Source organism: Danio rerio, chromosome 13 (genome assembly GCF_052040795.2).
Source record: "Danio rerio strain M-AB ecotype USA chromosome 13, GRCz13ab, whole genome shotgun sequence".
In the NCBI taxonomy this organism is placed as follows: Eukaryota; Metazoa; Chordata; class Actinopteri; order Cypriniformes; family Danionidae; genus Danio; species Danio rerio.
Window position 1 is genome coordinate 52,507,501 of NC_141033.1, and position 17,814 is coordinate 52,525,314.

The window sequence follows — 17,814 nt, forward strand, 5'->3', positions numbered from 1 at the left end:
CATTAATAAATTTACTCCTTCGTCCATGTACTTATTAATTTATTTATTCATTCATTCATTCATTCTTTCGTTAATTTATTCACTAATTTATTCATTCACTCATTTGTTCATTCACTCATTTGTTCATTTACTCACTTATTCATTACCTTATTAATTTATTTACTAAGTCATTCACTCACTCATTTGTTCAGTTCATTATCTCAATTTATTTATTTACTTAATTTTTTTATTTATTCTTTTAATCATTCACTCGTTCATTTACTCATAAATTTACTAATTTGTTCATTGACTCATTCATTCAGTAACTCATTCACTCATTCACTCACTCACTCACTCATTCATTAGCTAATTCATTCATGCATTTACTCATTTATTCACTCACTCATTTATTAATTTACTCATTCATTCATTCATTCATTCACTTACAGTGTAAATAATGGAGAGTCAAGATATTAAGGCCAGTCCAGCAGGAAAACCTTTTTCTATTGAATGATTTATTGATTCGTATAAACACACTCATCTCCTGCACTCAGGAGCATCAGGTGATACCGCAGTAAACCACAGTAAATCTTAGAGTAAATCATCACCAGTGGGTTTATAACTTCATTAAGAGCTACAATACGGTTTAAAATGAAGTCAAATTGAAGACATCTGCTGAAGAATCAACTGCTGTGACTTACATTTACCATCATTACTGTAACACACACACACACACACACACACACATCTTTCTTTCTCCATGTGAAGGCACATGAGTGGACCATAATTCATATTACAACATCAAATTTATAAATTTGTTTCATATTAGGGCAGCACTGTGGCGCAGTGGGTAGCACAATCGCCTCACAGCAAGAAGGTCGCTGGTTCGAACCTCGACTGGGTCAGTTGGCATTTATGTGTAGAGTTCATGTTCTCCCCTCCAGGTGCTCCGGTTTCCCCCACAAGTCCAAACACATGCGCTATAGGGGAATTGGGTAAGCTGAATTGTCCGTAATGTATGTGTGTGAATGAGAGTGTATGGTTGTTTCCCAGTGATGGGTTGCAACTGAAAGGGCGTCTGCTGCATAAAACATATGCTGAATAAGCTGGTGGTTCATTCAGCTGTGGCGACCCCAGATTAATAAAGGGATCAAGCCGAAAAAGAAAATGAATGAATGAATATATTATAATGTATTTAACACTATAATGCATTAAATTATATTATGCATTTTATTAAATGTAATGAAATTATATAAAATGTAATTAAATGATAAATCCTATTATTCACTAATACAAATTATTTAATGTTAACTGTTCACAAAAGTCTGAGAAATCCTGTTTTTGTTTATATTTATATATTAATTAATATAATATACTTTAATATATATCATTGTAATACTATAATACATTATACGATCATCATATTAAATTATATTAAACAATATAAAATTAACTTGAATGATAAACCCGATTAATTAAAAAAACAAAATACATAATGTTAACTGTTTACAAAAGTCTGAGGAATCCAGTTTTTTACAGATATTTATATATTATTCAATATAATACAATAAATTATATGTTAAATTACATTACATAAAATTTAATTACATTATTTAAAATAAATATGATACATTACATTATATAAGTTAAGATATATATATATATATATATATATATATATATATATATATATATATAGATAGATATATAATATTACATTATTTATAATAAATTTTAATACACATAATTAAATTACATTACACAAATTTAAATAAAACTATATCAAATTAAATTATTTACAAATTCAAATTATTTTAAAATAGTTTTATTGATATATTTCTAATATAATTAAATATATTATATTATATTTTATAAAAAGTAATTAAATTATATAAAATTTAATTTAATTATTTAATAATGATGAAAAATTAAATTACAATATCTAAAATAAAATACAATACAATTAAATTAAATTCACAAATCACTTAAAATTAACAGAAAGACATTAACACTTAGATATCCAGTTTTGTATTGACATTTAAAAATATTTAATATATTATATTATATTATATTATATTATAATATATTATGTTAAATCAAATTAAATTAATTAAATAAATTATATGTAATTAAATGATATACCCTATAAATTACAAATACAATTTAAATTAATTAATATTAACAGTGAAAAAAATATTAACAGTCTGAGAATCCTGTTTTTTATGTATATTTAAATATTACTTAATAAAATAAAATATAAAATAATTTAAAAAATATATATAAAATTTACCAAAATAAAATAGAATAAAATAAAATAGAATAAAATAAAATAACATTTTATTAATTAAAAAAATTAAATTAAATAAAAACAAAATTAAATTTAAATTAAATTAAATTAAAATAAATTTTAATAAAATAAAATAAAAATAAAATAAAGCAGAAGTGCACTTACCGACGGTGTACAAGCTAGCGTCAGTGAGTTTGTTGATTGTGGCCTCCTGATAGACACCGTCCTGATTCCTGGCTTCAACCACAGCGCCCACCTAAGACACAAACCCTCCATCAGACACTCAGACAGACAGACAGTAGCAGGCGCAGGGTTTCAGGGTGTTGCACCACATCGCTCTTCACTCACTGCAATTGGATTTTCTGCTCTACCGGCTGTCAAAACACTGAAGCTGGAGATAAACAGACTGAATTTATTTCTCTTTCCCACATAATCGCTGACATTACTAAAAGAGCATCGCCTCTGAGGGCATCTCCTGGTTTCTTTAGTGATTGAGCACAGCAGTAGCGCAGTAAAGAGATGGCATCAGGTGTGTATGATGAATTAACATATTCATATGAAGGGAGATTTGACAAAAACCTGGAAAAAAAAAATATATATATAAAATTTTAAAAAATAAAATAAAATTGCATGAAGAATATAATGTTATTCATCATATTATTAGACTATATATTATTATTAAGAGGAAACGCGGTGACGCAGTAGGTTGTGCTGTCGCCTTAGAGCAAAAAGGTCGCTGATTCGAGCCTCAGCTGGGTCAGTTGGCATTTCTGTGTGGAGTTTGTGTAAAACGTGTGCTGGAGAGGTTGGTGGTTCATTCTGCTGTGGCGACCCCAGATTAAAAAAAGGGACTAAGCCAACAAGAAAAAGAATGAATGAATATTATATATATATATATATATATAAATATATATATATATATATATATATATATATATATATATATATATATATATATATATATATATAAATATACAGTTGAAGTCAGAATTATTAGCCCCCTTTTGATTTTTTTAATTCTTTTTTAAATATTTCCCAAATGGTATTTAAAAGAGCAAGGAAATGTTCACAGTATGTCTGATAATATTTTTTTTTTCTGGAGAAAGTCTTATTTGTTTTATTTCGACTAGAATAAAAGCAGTTTTGAATTTTTTTAAAAAATATTTTTGGGACAAAATTATTAGCCTCTTTAAGCTAATTTTTTTTCAATAGTCTACAGAACAAACCATCATTATAGAATAACTTGCCTAATTACCCTAACCTGCCTAGTTCACCTTATTAACCTAGTTAAGCCTTTAAATGTCACTTTAAGCTGTATAGAAGTGTCTTGAAAAATAAGTAAAAATTAAAAATAAATTACAAGTAAAATATTATTTACTGTCATATATATATATATATATATATATATATATATATATATATATATATATATATATATATATATATATATATATATACATACAGTATACTGAGATTGTACACTTGTCAAACTACTTATTTTAAATGAGCTAAAAAACACAATTCTTAAGATTTCATTAGGAAAATGTTTATGTTCAATCCACATCAATTTGGTAAAAGTGTTGTTTTAACTTGATTGATTTGTGTTGGGACAGCATCAATGAATTGTATGGAAGCCTGCATTTTTTACAGTGTAGGTGTTTTTAACGAATTAACATATTTATCAAATAAAGGGAGATGCGTGAAGGATATTATGTTACCCTTCATATTTTAGCCCCACTTAATTTTTTTTTTCTTTTTGAACTATTTCCCAAATGATGTTTAACAGAGCAAGGAAATGTTCACAGTATATCTGATAATATTTTTTCTTCTGGAGAAAGTCTTATTTGTTTTATTTCGGCTAGAATAAAAGCAGTTCTTAATTGTTTTAAACACCATTTTTTGATGATGAAATCACTTTCTGTGGGGTGGGAGATGGCGGGAGGTTGTGTAGGGGGTCGCGTATATCGCGCTCAAAAGGGGGGTTGTGACGGCCGCAGAAATCACGCTTTTGGGAGGGAGAGTTAAGTTGTCAGACGTGTCAATCTTTGGGGTGGGGGGGTCACGTTCTTGACGCGCAAATGAAGCGGATTTGATGCGTGAATGAAGTGGATTTGACGTGCGAATGAAGCGAGTAAACTTAAATGTACGCGAGAATATCGTGATTTATCCGCGCGTTCTGCGTCTGGTGTGAACACAGCATTAGATCTCTTTCTTGACTTTACACAGAGACAGCAACACATGCGGCATGACTAGGCCCACACAGAATCTGCACGCGCAGAATTACGCAGATTTTTTTGCCCATCATTGATTCTGTTAATTTGCTTGTGTAAAAGTGTGTACATTTATATTTATACAGATTTTAAATTCATTTCAGTAGTATTATTGACTAATATGAAAATACTCATATAATTTATATACAAAATAGTTTGTAAAGTCATATTTTCTGTCTTTTAGTAGAGATATCATATGAGAGACTTGATTTGTTTACCAAATAAAGAGGATCTAATTGGATTTGCATTGTAAACATTCAATAAAAGTTAGAAAGCTACTATTTTTAAGTTCATATATTAAGGTTTAGTTATAATACTCCCAAAATAATTCAGCATAAATCCGCAGATTTTTAACACAATTCTGCGCAGAAATAGCAAAAAATGTCCGCAGATTCCGTTTGGCCCTAGGCATGACATCACTTTGTTGCAGAGATGCTCTCAGTTAAATGCCGGCAGCGCAGAACATGGAAGCAGCTTGAAGCTGAAAGCGCGAGTGTGTCTGCAGTCTGGAGGTGTTATAAAGTTGATGACGAGATATAAGATATGTAAACTCTGGATTGCCTGTCGGGTGTTTATATTTAATAATGAATCATAAAAATAAAATAAAATAAATAAAAATAAATTAAATGAAACGTGTGCAGATGTGCTCTCACCTTCAGCAATCCTCTGATGTGTTCATCATGCACCTCTGCAGTCGAAGCATCCGGTCTGAAGGTGACCTAAAACACACACACACACACACACACTCATATCCATGAGAAAAGTAAACACTGAAGGGCTTCCCCAAAGACCAAACTCATCGATCGCTGATGTCAGAAAGGCAGATTCACAGCACAGAGAGCTGAACATCCCACAGTTGATATCGGAGCAAACACTGAACTGAATCACAGCGTCTCAACATCATTATAGAGAAAGTGGGGCGGACAAAACATGCTGCGCAAGAGGAACGAGGTGTCAGATTTCCCGAAATACATCACACAGCAGAGCCCGGCAACTTTCTGAATCAACACTCGCTCTGTTACTATACAGTAAAATTTAAAGCAGGAAGAAGATTTGCTGAACATCAATTTTAAGATATTCAACACACAGTATATGTAGCCCTGCATAATTTCAAAGCGTAAACATAAATAATGCATTTTATACAAGTTTTTTTGTAACGCATAAATCCATGAAAGTAAATAAATACACATGAAACATTCATTTTACATCAAAAATTAATTAATTTTAATTATAATTATAGTAGCATTTTCAATAGCAATTCAATAGCCATGAATGTATTTAAATTATACTGATTCAGTAGCAAGTTTACTTTTTTAAATTGCGTATTTTCTTTATTAATTTTAATTAATTATGTGTAGGCGACGCGGTGGATAGCACTCTCGCCTCACAGCAAGAAGGTCGCTGGTTCGAGCCTTGGCTGGGTCAGTTTCTGTGTGGAGTTTGCATGTTCTTTCTGCATTTGCGTGGGTTTCCTCCGGGTGCTCCGGTTTCCTCCACTAGTCCAAAGACATGCGGTACAGGTCCATCCGCTGCGTGGAACATGTGCTGGATAATTTGGTGGTTCATTCTGCTGTGGCGACTCCAGATTAACACAATGAATGCATAAATGAATAATTATGTGTACTTATATTGTTTGCACTATAAAATGGGTCTGAATTTTTGGTTTTGATTTAAAAAAAAAATAAAAAAATAATAAAAAATTAAAAAATGTATTAAAATAAAAAATTTATAAAAATAAAAATATATGTATAATAATAATAATAATAAATAAATAATAGATAAAAATAAAATTAAAAAATTAAAAATAACCTAAAAAAATAAAGAAATTTATACATATGTATATATATATATATATATATATATATATATATATATATATATATATATATATATATATATATATATATATGTATATATATATATATATATATATATATATATATATATATATACATATATATATATATATATATATATATATATATATATATATATATATATATATATATATATATATATATATATACATATATACATATATATACTGTGTTTCCTCTAGGATTTTTTCCAGCTGTGGCGGCAGGCCTTTTTTTTTAACACAGATCTACCAACTACCTGTGGTGTTATTTCACTAACAAATGTCATAAGCGCAGTATTACAATTCAAGATCACATTTATGTAATAGCCTACTAGCATGCGGATCTCTTTGCTTGTGTGCCGATTTCCTCTGCTCGTGCAAAAAACTTTTTGCACGCCCACTCAAATATAAGCCGCTTCAAGAGTGCGCAAATCTTCTTGTGCTCTCTCAAATAAACGCTGCTGAGTGCAATTTAGTGTGTTTATGTAACGAGTATGTCCCCAGCATTTATTAGATTTGGTAGGAATATTTATAAATGTCTCCAATAGACAAACAGAGCTGCATTAATGCTTCCTGAAGTAAAGTGAAACGGCTATACGTCATGTTTGCTGGCCTCACGCATCTGCATGAATTTTGGCGTGGCGCCCTGCCATGATACCATGATTTTATATATATATATATATATATATATATATATATATATATATATATATATAAAAATTTTTTTGTTATTACTACTATTATTTCTATTGACTTTTTTGTTAATACCCTGCTATGTACACTTTGGCAGAATGTACCCATGTATGTCATGCCAATAAAGTGAACTGAATTGAATTGGAGTGACAAACTAGAGACCGAGTGCTCACAGTCTGACTGTAGAGACGGAGTGATCCAGACAGAACTGGCAACCCAGAGAAAGCCGCATCTGCCCACGCTGTGCCCAGGCAGAGGTGGAGATAGATTATTATAAGATCTAGATTACTATAAATGAATCATTGTAAATATACTAATTATTATGTCACATTGTTGATTATTATGTTATATTACACATACAGTTAAAGTCAGAATTATTAGCCCCCCTTTGAATTTTTTTCCCTTTATTAAATATTTCCTAAATGATGTTTAACAGAGGAATGAAATTTTCACAGTATGTCTGATAATATTTTTTCTACTGGAGAAAGTCTTATTTGCTTCATTTCGGCTAGAATAAAAGCAGTTTTCATTTATTTAAACGCCATTTTAAGGACAAAATTATTAGCCCCTTTAAGCTATAGTTTTCCGATAGTCTACAGAACAAACCTTCATACAACTGTATATGCGGATTTATTCTAAAAAGTTCATCATTAATGTTCAGTTTATTCTCATTTATTATCATTATTTTTATTAATATAATTTTTTTACTACTTCTATTATTTACTGTGTTTACTATGCTTTTTTCTTTTAATTTAATATGCATCTGTTCTTTTAATGTAAACTTTATGAATGTTTTGGCAATACATTTGTAATATTTGTCATGCCAATAAAGCAATTATTGAGATGAATAGAAATGAGAGAGAGAGGGGGGGAGAGAGAGAGAGAGAGAGAGAGAGAGAGAGAGGGGGGGGGGAGAGAGAGAGAGAGAGAGAGAGCAATAGATGATGTCATCAGTTGTACACCGGCAGGAATATGAATACAACCTTGAACAAGGTCTCTGGTTTGCGAGCAGAAGCTAATCACATTTGAGCGCTATGAGAGAGGAATTATAAAACATCAGAGAGCCTTCAGCTGAAGAACATGAGGAGGCAGACCAGAGCACACGGAAAGAGCTGAATACTTCATCAGGAATCAAAACACAGCCATTATCAGACTCACTAACAAACACAACAACACATTTCACAACAACTCCAGACCACACACAAGAACACATACACACACACACACACACACACACACACTCCAAAACAAGGCCTTTTACATTCAGAAAAACTCATCAAACTATACTAACAGAAACTTTTCCTTCTTCTGTTTTTATTAAGAGTCAAATCACAAAACCATTCAGTCGAATCAGCATGCTGGATTGATTTATGAGTTACAAAAATCAGCATTCAATCAACAAGTGAGGAATTTTTCATTCATTTTCTTTTTTTCAGTAAGGGCTTATTCCCTTATTTATCAGGGGTCGCCACAGCGGAATGAACCGCCAACAATCCCAGCATGTTTTACACAGCGGATGCCATTCCAGCTGCAACCCAGTACAGGGAAACACCCATACACACTCACTCATTCACACACACTTATACACTACAGCCAATTTAGTTCATCAATTCAACTATAGCGCATGTGTTTGGACTGTGGGGGAAACTGGAGCACCTGGAGGAAACCCACGCAAACGCGGTGAGAACATGCAAACTCCACACAGAAATGTCAACTGACCCAGCCGAGACTCAAACCAGCGACCTTGCTGTGAGGCGACAGTGCTAACCACTGAGCCACCGTTCCACCTAATTTTTGATCAAATAAGCGTATTCTAACTATATTCACGTACAGAAATAAAATGATTCAATGTAAACGAAAGACACTGCATACACTCAAAAATGACCTTTGTTCAAACTACTAATTTAAAATGAGTTCAAACAACATAACTCTTACATTTTCAAGTGGTACTCACTGTACATCCACCAGAAGCTGCTGTCGACTAACTGATTGACCGATTCCCCCACCCAAGCCGTTTCTTAAACTCAACCTCAGCTGATTTTTACCATGTTTTCAGATTTTACCACATTCTCACCCTGTTATTTACTGATTATATTTTTCAGCTTCAGTTTTGTCTTCACTGCTTTCTGGAACTGTTCTTCGCCGAATTCGAACCATGGTCAACTCTAAGGGTGTCGAAATCAATCGAAATTCATGCTTAATTTCGATTATCCAATCAAAAAAATGGAATCGTCGATGCTGCCACGCCCCCACGTCACGTCAGCTTGGCTTGTCAAGCGGGAAAATACACGTTTGTTGAAGAGCTTGTTGAACTGCAGACGCAGGAAACCCGTCGACAGAGCTTAAACCCTCTCCTCTTTCAACAAAGTCGCCGGTGTGGAAGTATTTTGGATTTCCAGTAAGTTATGTTGACATTGTACGTGTTGTCGAAAAAAACACATAGTTTGCAAGCTCTGCTATGTATTAGGGTTGGGCCGATAGACAACACCGGCATCGCGATCCTCTGCCCCGCCCCCGTTGCAAATCCGCTCGCGAAAAATACACACTCAGGCCCTGTTTACATTAATAGGTCTTAGTTTTTAAATGGCATTTTATAACGATAACGATCCACATCCACACTGGCGTGTAGCATTTCTGAGCAGCCCTCCCTCCTCACTACCACTGAAAACGCACATCACGCGACCACACACACACACACAGGCAGGCACACACAGAGACGCACGCACATTGTCATGCGCTCGAGAGGCAGTCAGCGGGTCAGTAAACTGATTCAGTCTTTCACTTTCACACTTGTACTTGGTAATTTTAGCGAACACCTCAGATACTGTTGGCTGGTTCCTGTTGGTTGTGCACTTTTTTACCGACGCCATTATAACGTCACAGATCACTGCCTATTAACGAGTCCGCGGAAAAAGTGATTGACAGGTGGCAATTATGTGTGTAACTTATCTTTATTCACTTACTGTATGATTTGTTTATGATTTTGTTTAATTTTTCTTATTTAAATCGAAAATCGAACCGTGACTTTAGAATCGAAAATGTAATCGAATCGAGGATTTGGAGGATCATGACACCCTTAGTCAACTCCTCTCTGCGTCTCAAGTCCGGCGACGTGCATGCACTGCAAAAAATGCTTTTCTTACTTAGATTTTTTGTCTTGTTTGTAGACCAAATATCTAAAAATTCTTAATTCGAGAAGAATTTTCTAGACAAGCAAAACATGTTGCCTTGTTTTAAGAAATAATCTGCTAATATTAAGTGATTTTTACCCTAAAACAAGCAAAATATTCTGCCAATGGGGTAAGCAAAATAATCTTATGTCAAAAGGAAAAACAAGATTATTTTGCTTACCCCATTGGCAGATTATTTTGCTTGTTTTAAGGTAAAAATCACTTAATATTAGCAGATTATTTCTTAAAATAATGCAACATGTTTTGCTTATCTAGAAAATTCTTCTCGAATTAAGAATTTTTAGATATTTGGACTACAAACAAGACAAAAAATCTAAGCAAGAAAAGCGTTTTTGGCAGTGTGTCGAGCTACTGGACCAGCACGAAAGCAGTCCACACGGAGAAAAGCGGTCAGCTCGTAGTAGCATTCATTTTATAGACGGAATGCAGCCATACATACTTCTGGCTCCATAATTTGCGATCTCCAGAAATGTATACAGGGCTACGTTTTCAAAATGAGTCTATGCTGGTTCAAAATGACCCAAACCAAAAAATAATGTGGCGTTCAGCGACTCACCTTTGCTTTGACGAGTCTCTTGGCGGTCTTGATCTTGGCCTCACAGAAAGCCCCTCTGTACTTGGCACTTACGTCAGTGCCAACAGTCAGGTATGGGGGCTCCTCCAGCGTCTGGACAAAAACACACAAAATATCCATTAATATTATTTACAATTATGTAAATCAAGGCGGAAAAAGGCCAAATTAATTTGCTTAAGTTCCTCTGTTGCCAACATTTCAGCTGTAGGATTGGGCCGCTATAAGATTACAGAACTCAATGTGAACACATTGTTATTATTATTAACGCTGGCATTACATATCCCTCATAATCTGTGATTAAAGTACAACGGCAGAGCACATCTCATTTCCGAGCGTACATTACACTTCATTTATTATTCATCTGCAGATGAAGAGGGAACAACATGTGTAGGTGTGTACCTGACCCTGACGACCCGTCTGTCTTGTTTAAAGAGTCTGCGAGAGATAACCGACCCATACACCCACTCGCATAACATCTTAACCAAAAGGGTTCCCAAGGCTCCAGAGCGTGGCATCCAGACACCCTTAGAAACACCCTATCAAGACTTTACGGATTTAACAAGCAGCTGCATGACGCTGCCTAAACACTCTTAGTGCAGGTCTCCTCATCCTGAGGAGTCAGCCAGAGGGACTTCAGGATGATTGGTTTTCACAAACAAAAGCAACCTTTCAGTCAAAAACAAGACTTATTTTCTTGGAGTCTAGATTCAATTTTAGCTTTCTGAAGAAACCCGGAGAGACTGTGGAAAACTCTTCAAGCATTTTCACAGTGAAATGCGGAGAAGTGTGGATCATTACATCACCAAAGAACGTATGTCATGGAAAGCAACACTGGAGTTCGAGAGATCACAGGAATTCATGACAGATGAGATTTTAACTTCATATCCCTATTAGAGTTGGGCGATGTTGACCAGTTTGGCATCGTACGATGTTTAATGTGAGACATCGCGACGGATGATGGCATCGTCGCTGTAGGCGGGGGGCGGAGGTCGTTATTAAATATCAATTAATTCATAACAAATTAATTAATTGTAGCCTACCGTCTTCACTACCTGCCCCACATGGTCTTTGCTTTACTCATAACCAAACCATAAATAAATAAAGTTACTAACAATTTATCACCTCTCAATCACTTTTTTCCGCGCGACTCTGGCATGAATAGGCAGAGTGATCTGTGTCGATATAATGGCTTTTCCCACAGCTGGTGGAGGAGACGAGAGTTCGTACGGAGTTAGCTGTAATTTGTATTGTGATTGATGATAACTTCCTTATTTCATTATTATTATGAGGAAATAATAACAAGTAAAGATGCTCGGGCTCAACCATTTTGGTCGCATATGCGTCTGAAATTTTATCTATGCGACCTTCAAATATATTTGGAAGCATTTGGGCGAGTGCTTACATTTTCACTGTTTCAATTGCAAAATCAGACATTCATGCAGAATGCATCTTTGCACCTAAAAATGGCAAACGCAGCGCTCAGGAACAGATTAAAAAAGTTGTTATGTGAACTTGCTGAAGTAAAAAAGCCCGCAATGCTTGCCCCGCCTTCACGCTTTTTTTATTGGCCCACTGATTGGTTAATATCAGCTGTTAATCACTTAAGCCTAGTTTATACTTCTGCATCAAGTGACCGGCGTAACCCACGGCGCATGCAACGCGTGTAGCAGTGCATTTATACTTCTGCACGCTGTCTCTGTTGGTCTGCATTAACACTTCTGAAACGCTAGTTGGCAGTGAGGTGTAAATGTTCCTCTGTGTCGAGTTTCTTCGCTGCATTTTTGCTTTTCCTGAACACTTCCTGGATGTACAAGTGTCTCAAACTCGCTCATTTTGAGGCAGGAACCGGCGGACATGCAACAACTTTAACTATGAGGTAAACACAAAACAAAACTTTCCATACGGAGCTCCTTCACGGGACTCCACACTTGTAAACAATCGCTCCATCGGGCTGGCGTCATTCGCGCGGCTCTCGGTCCTGCCCAGACTCGTCAGCGCCACCAAGCCGACCAATCACAGAGCTTGCGATACGCTTTGTTGCGACGTGTAGTTACATTTTTTTGAGAGGTGCACGTCAGCGACGCCGACAGCCACGCCGAAGGGCTATGCGTCAGCGCCGTAGCATACTCCGGCGTTTGACGCAGAAGTATAAATCAGCCTTGAGTCAATGCCTTCTGCCTTCAGATGAGTGATGACAGAAGCGCTGAATGTGAGAGAATGACAATAACACTGACAGACTTTGTTTTAGAAACCACCTACAGTTACTAATAATGGCACATCTTATTAGTGATCATGACATGTGCTGAATGTTAATCCACCATTTACACTTTTCCAGGAGTGGATAAAAGACTTCCAGTGGAAGTCCACTATGAAAATAACTAAAGCCGTTCACTGTAAAGTCTGTCGGACGGGGTTTGCAGGTAACAGCGTTTGCCACAGAATCTACACATATTAAGCGTGAGAGGTGCTGTATAATCCTTCATTTAATCCTCACGATGCTGTCAGCAATATGTAAAATTTAACACCGCTCAAGAAAAGATCGGTATTGTTATTAGAATGACATGCAAATAATAAGTTATATATCAATATAAATGTGGGGTGGGGCGATGGATCGTGATGCCGGCTCAGCATCACGAAGTTTGTCGGCCATCAGCAATGGACGATGACAACTCAACCCTAATCCTTATGTCACAAAACAGCCTTCTTTCATCTGAGAAATATTGCTAAGCTAAGAAACATGACATCTATATCAGATCCAGAAAAGCTAGTTCTATTTATGACCACTAGATTAGATTACTGTAATGTTCTGTTTGCTGTTTGCCCTCATTACCAGAGAATGCACAAACAGCACGCAAAAACTGCCTCTTTAGACTTTGATATGCCATTTTGGTGACTGTCTTTTTAAATTCAAATGAGATTCAGCTCAAAAGAGGGCGGAGCTACAAACGCCTGTGTCAACATAGCAGCAAATTCAAAAACAAGACTAACCTCCTATGCTAATGAGGGAGAGATGGTCACTAGTGGGCGGAGCTTTCCTCCTCTGATGATACGTATAATGAGAGAATGTCAATCAAAGTGTTTCTGCAGACTGTTTTCATCAAGTGCGATTATAAAAAATACAATTAATAGATTTTTACTATAAGAAGCAGGTTATATTCACACATATCTGACACATAACTGAGTTTAAACCCCTTGCTTTTAACTACTGATCTGATTTACACTAATGAAACTCCTGAAGTATCAGTGTTAAAAACCTGACATGCACTCATGAAATCATGCTGTGAAGAGATTTATAACTGCAACTAAAGACTCTTGATCCGTTGCGTTAACCTTCAGCCGAGCAAGTGAGCAGTGAAAACTGAAATCCCATCACAGGAGCTCTAAAGCGTCAGTAAATGAAACACAGCTGCTATATTTACATGTCCAGCTTAAACAAACCGCTGAGTGCCAGATGACAAGTGCTTGAACCAACAGCCAACCACAGAAGAGCTGCTGATCACATGATTCATCATGACCGAGCACAGGACAGCATGTGTCTGGTGCTCTTTAACTGATCAGATGGTGGGAGACTCATGAGTGGAATATTCATAGAAGAAAGAAAAACTAAAACAGCCTCAGTCAGGCTTTCTACATCAAATCTAGACAGCAAAATTAATACTCAGGCCAAGTAAGAAGTGTTTTAATAGAGAGGTTTGGGTCACAATGTTATCAGACGGACATAAAAAAAGCTTAATTTAATGTTAGGGCTGTGCAATATGACAATATACAGTTGAAGTCAGAATTATTAGCCCCCCTTTAAATTTGTTTCTCTTTTTTAAATATTTCCCAAATGATGTTTAAAGGGCCATGAAACCCCCTCGTTTCAGCAGGGTGTTTTCACACCTCTACTTTGGAAAAAGTCAGAAAAGTGGGCGTGTCTAGCTCTGTTTAGGGGGGAGTGTCGGAGGAACTAAAGTGGGATGGTGTGGGAGTGTCTATTTTGGCACGCGCGAGTTTCAGAGTCAAAATTCACACACACAGTAGAAAGTGATGGTGTTTAACCTACATGGACATCTGTAGTCGAATTATTTGCCAAATTATTAAATGGTGGACTTTAACTGCAGTTTGGCTCTTTCATTCAGGGAATTCATTCATGCCCCTCGCGACAAACGAGATATTTGATTCGAGGAGCTGCTCTAAGCGTGTATTTTTCATGCAATGTTTGATACCGCACGGCGAATGAGAGAAAAAAAAAACCTCTGCATTTCCCGGAAACTTAGATGCACACGGCAGGTAGTGTCAGAAAGCCGCGTGTGTTATTCCGGTCACTAAATGCGGTAAAAACCCTACACGAGGTTAAAGTTTGGTTGTAGTGCTAACATGTTTACACTCGGTGCAATAGTTAACTTAGTTCGATATGAACAAACCGAATAAACAAAGAGCACTGGTCGCTCACTTACCAAATCTGTAGAGACAGAACAATCACCAGCAACTAGAGCCGCGTCTTTATGAAGAGGAGACTACAAGCGAATCCGGATCTCAGCGTTTGCAGATGAGAACAGCTCTCAGGTAAACAATGTTCCTCCTTAGACACGTAAGTTATTGTTGTCGAGCGTCGCGTACACTGTTAATCCACACGTGATCCAGCTGCGCTCTCACAGAGAGAAAATGAAAACGAAACTTAACGGCAGCAAACTATAAAAGCAACACTTCACGCTTGTTTTGCCAACACAACGTGGCGTCTCTGTCGTCTAAACACTGTGACAGTAATGAATATTAATGAAGTTGCACAATAGAGCGCGCTGATTGGTTTGAACCAAGCCTTACTCATGCATTAATGCATCACACTGTAAGACGTAATAAGACACACTCTGGCACAGACGTCCAGTCTGCACGCTGGAATACACGCTATTATCTCATGACCGTGACGCAGCTTCAAAAATTAGTTTCAAACCGGAAGTACGAATTTGCTTGAAATAACGCAAAAACAACCAATTTACACTTTTTAGTTCTGTCAACAGCTCAACAGATGTGTTTTGGTGTTTCGTGACCCTTTAACAGAGCAAGGACATTTTCACAGTATGTATGACAACATTTTTTCTTCTGGAAAAAGTCTTATTTGTTTTACTTTATTTTTGTTATTACTTTATTAGGCACACCTTACTAATACCGGGTTCGCTCAAGTAGAACTGCTTTAATAATTCGTGGCAGAGATTCAACAAGCTACTGGAAATATTCCTCAGAGATTTTGCTCCATAGTGACATGATAGCATCACACAGTTGCTGCAGATTTGTCGGCTGCACATCCATGATGCCAATCTCCCGTTCCACCACATCCCAGAGGTGCTCGATTGGTTTGAGCTCTGGTGACTGTGGAGGCCATTTGAGTACAGTGAACTCATTATCAAGTTAAAGAAACCAGTCTGAGATGATTCACGCTTTATGACATGGTGCATTATCCTGCTGGAAGTAGCCATCAGAAGATGGAGACACTGTGGTCATAAAGGGATGGACATGGTCAGCAACAATACTCAGGTAGGCTGTGGCCTTGACACCATGCTCAATTGGTACACCATTACACCACCACCACCACCACAAGGCAGGATAGATCCATGCTTTCATGTTGTTGACACTAAATTCTGACCCGATGATCCGAATGTGGCAGCAGAAATGGAGACTCATCAGGCCAGGCAACGTCTTTCCTATCGTCTATTGTCCAGTTTTGGTGAGCCTGTGCTTGCCATACATGCAAACCCTCTATAGAATCTATATTACAAGAGCTACACTGATAATATTTAAATCCTATTGTAGACTTTTCTTCAAATTGAACTCATTTGAAGACACGCCTTTGACAACACAGGAATAAAACTCAATAAATTACTTTATAATGCATTTTTGCTTATTCTTATTTATTTATTTTACAATCAATAAATGAAATGTTAATTATTGGGCATGTTCATTGAGATTAACACATTTTAATCTGAGCTAATAACATTTAAGGAATCTCAGTTATTAATTTTGCACATATAAAATGCCATTGCATTAGAGCAACCCTTGACATTACGGCACGCGAGCATCAGCGGTGAAGCTAATATTTCTCAGACACAACAAAAGGTCAATTAGGCACTCTGAAGGCTTTGCCACATGATGACCTCTGGAGCAGATCCATCTGTAAGTCACGCTTCATGTGCTACTTACAGTCCCTTCTGCTGAAATCAATCCTGGAGTCATGTTTATGCAGGAGCCACAGCTCATACTGAACATCAACCGATTTTTGCAATAGAGTCTGGCTGCAGATTTGCACTTGCACCCTCAGACTTGCACGCTCGGACTTGCACGCTCGGGCAACCGTGCTTCCTCTGCAAGTGACATCGTTTACAATTGCCACCTGTGGCCGCTTACATGAAAGCCCTTCGGTAATTTAACTTAAGGGTGTCCCTGAGGTTATGGGTGCCTAAAGCCTGGTTTATACTTCTGCGTCAAGTGACCTGCGTAACCCACGGCGCATGCAACGCCCGTAGCTGTGCATTTATACTTCTGCGCGCTGTCTCTGTCGGTCTGCATTAACACTTCTGAAACGCTAGTTGGCAGTGAGGTGTAAATGTTCCTGTGTCGAGTTTCTTCGCTGCTGTTTTGTTTTCCTGAACACTTCCGGGATGTACAAGTGGCACAAACTCGCTCATTTTGAGGCAGGAACCGGCGGACGTGCAGCAACTTAAACTATGAGGTAAACACAAAACAAAACTTTCCATCCAGGGCTCCTTCATGGTACTCCACACTTGTAAACAATCGCTCCATCAGGCTCGCACCATTCACACGGCTCTCGGTCCCACCCAGACTCGTCAGCGCCACCAAGCCGACCAATCGCAGAGCTTGCGCTACACGTCGTTGCGACGTGTAGTTACATTTTTTGAGAGGTGCACATCAGCGACGCTGACGGCCACGGCAAAGGGCTATGCGTCAGCGCCGTAGCATACGCCGGC

The 17,814-nt window shown here is 36.6% G+C and overlaps 1 protein-coding gene across 18 annotated transcripts in view; it reads right to left on the minus strand.

Moving 5' to 3' along the window:
• arid4b (AT-rich interaction domain 4B) overlaps positions 1–17,814 on the minus strand; it is a 138,234-nt gene that overhangs the window by 72,445 nt on the left and 47,975 nt on the right. For all 18 annotated transcript variants that reach the window (XR_015506418.1, XR_015506417.1, XR_015506414.1 and 15 more), the window contains exons 3-5: positions 10,835–10,945; positions 5,190–5,255; positions 2,432–2,522 (exon numbers count right to left, since the gene is read on the minus strand). Coding sequence is in view for 10 of the 18 variants with exons in the window: in XM_087279807.1 (XP_087135933.1) it covers positions 2,432–2,522; positions 5,190–5,255; positions 10,835–10,945 (268 nt within the window). In the remaining 8 variants the exon portion in view is untranslated. The remainder of the gene's footprint in view (positions 1–2,431; positions 2,523–5,189; positions 5,256–10,834; positions 10,946–17,814) is intronic.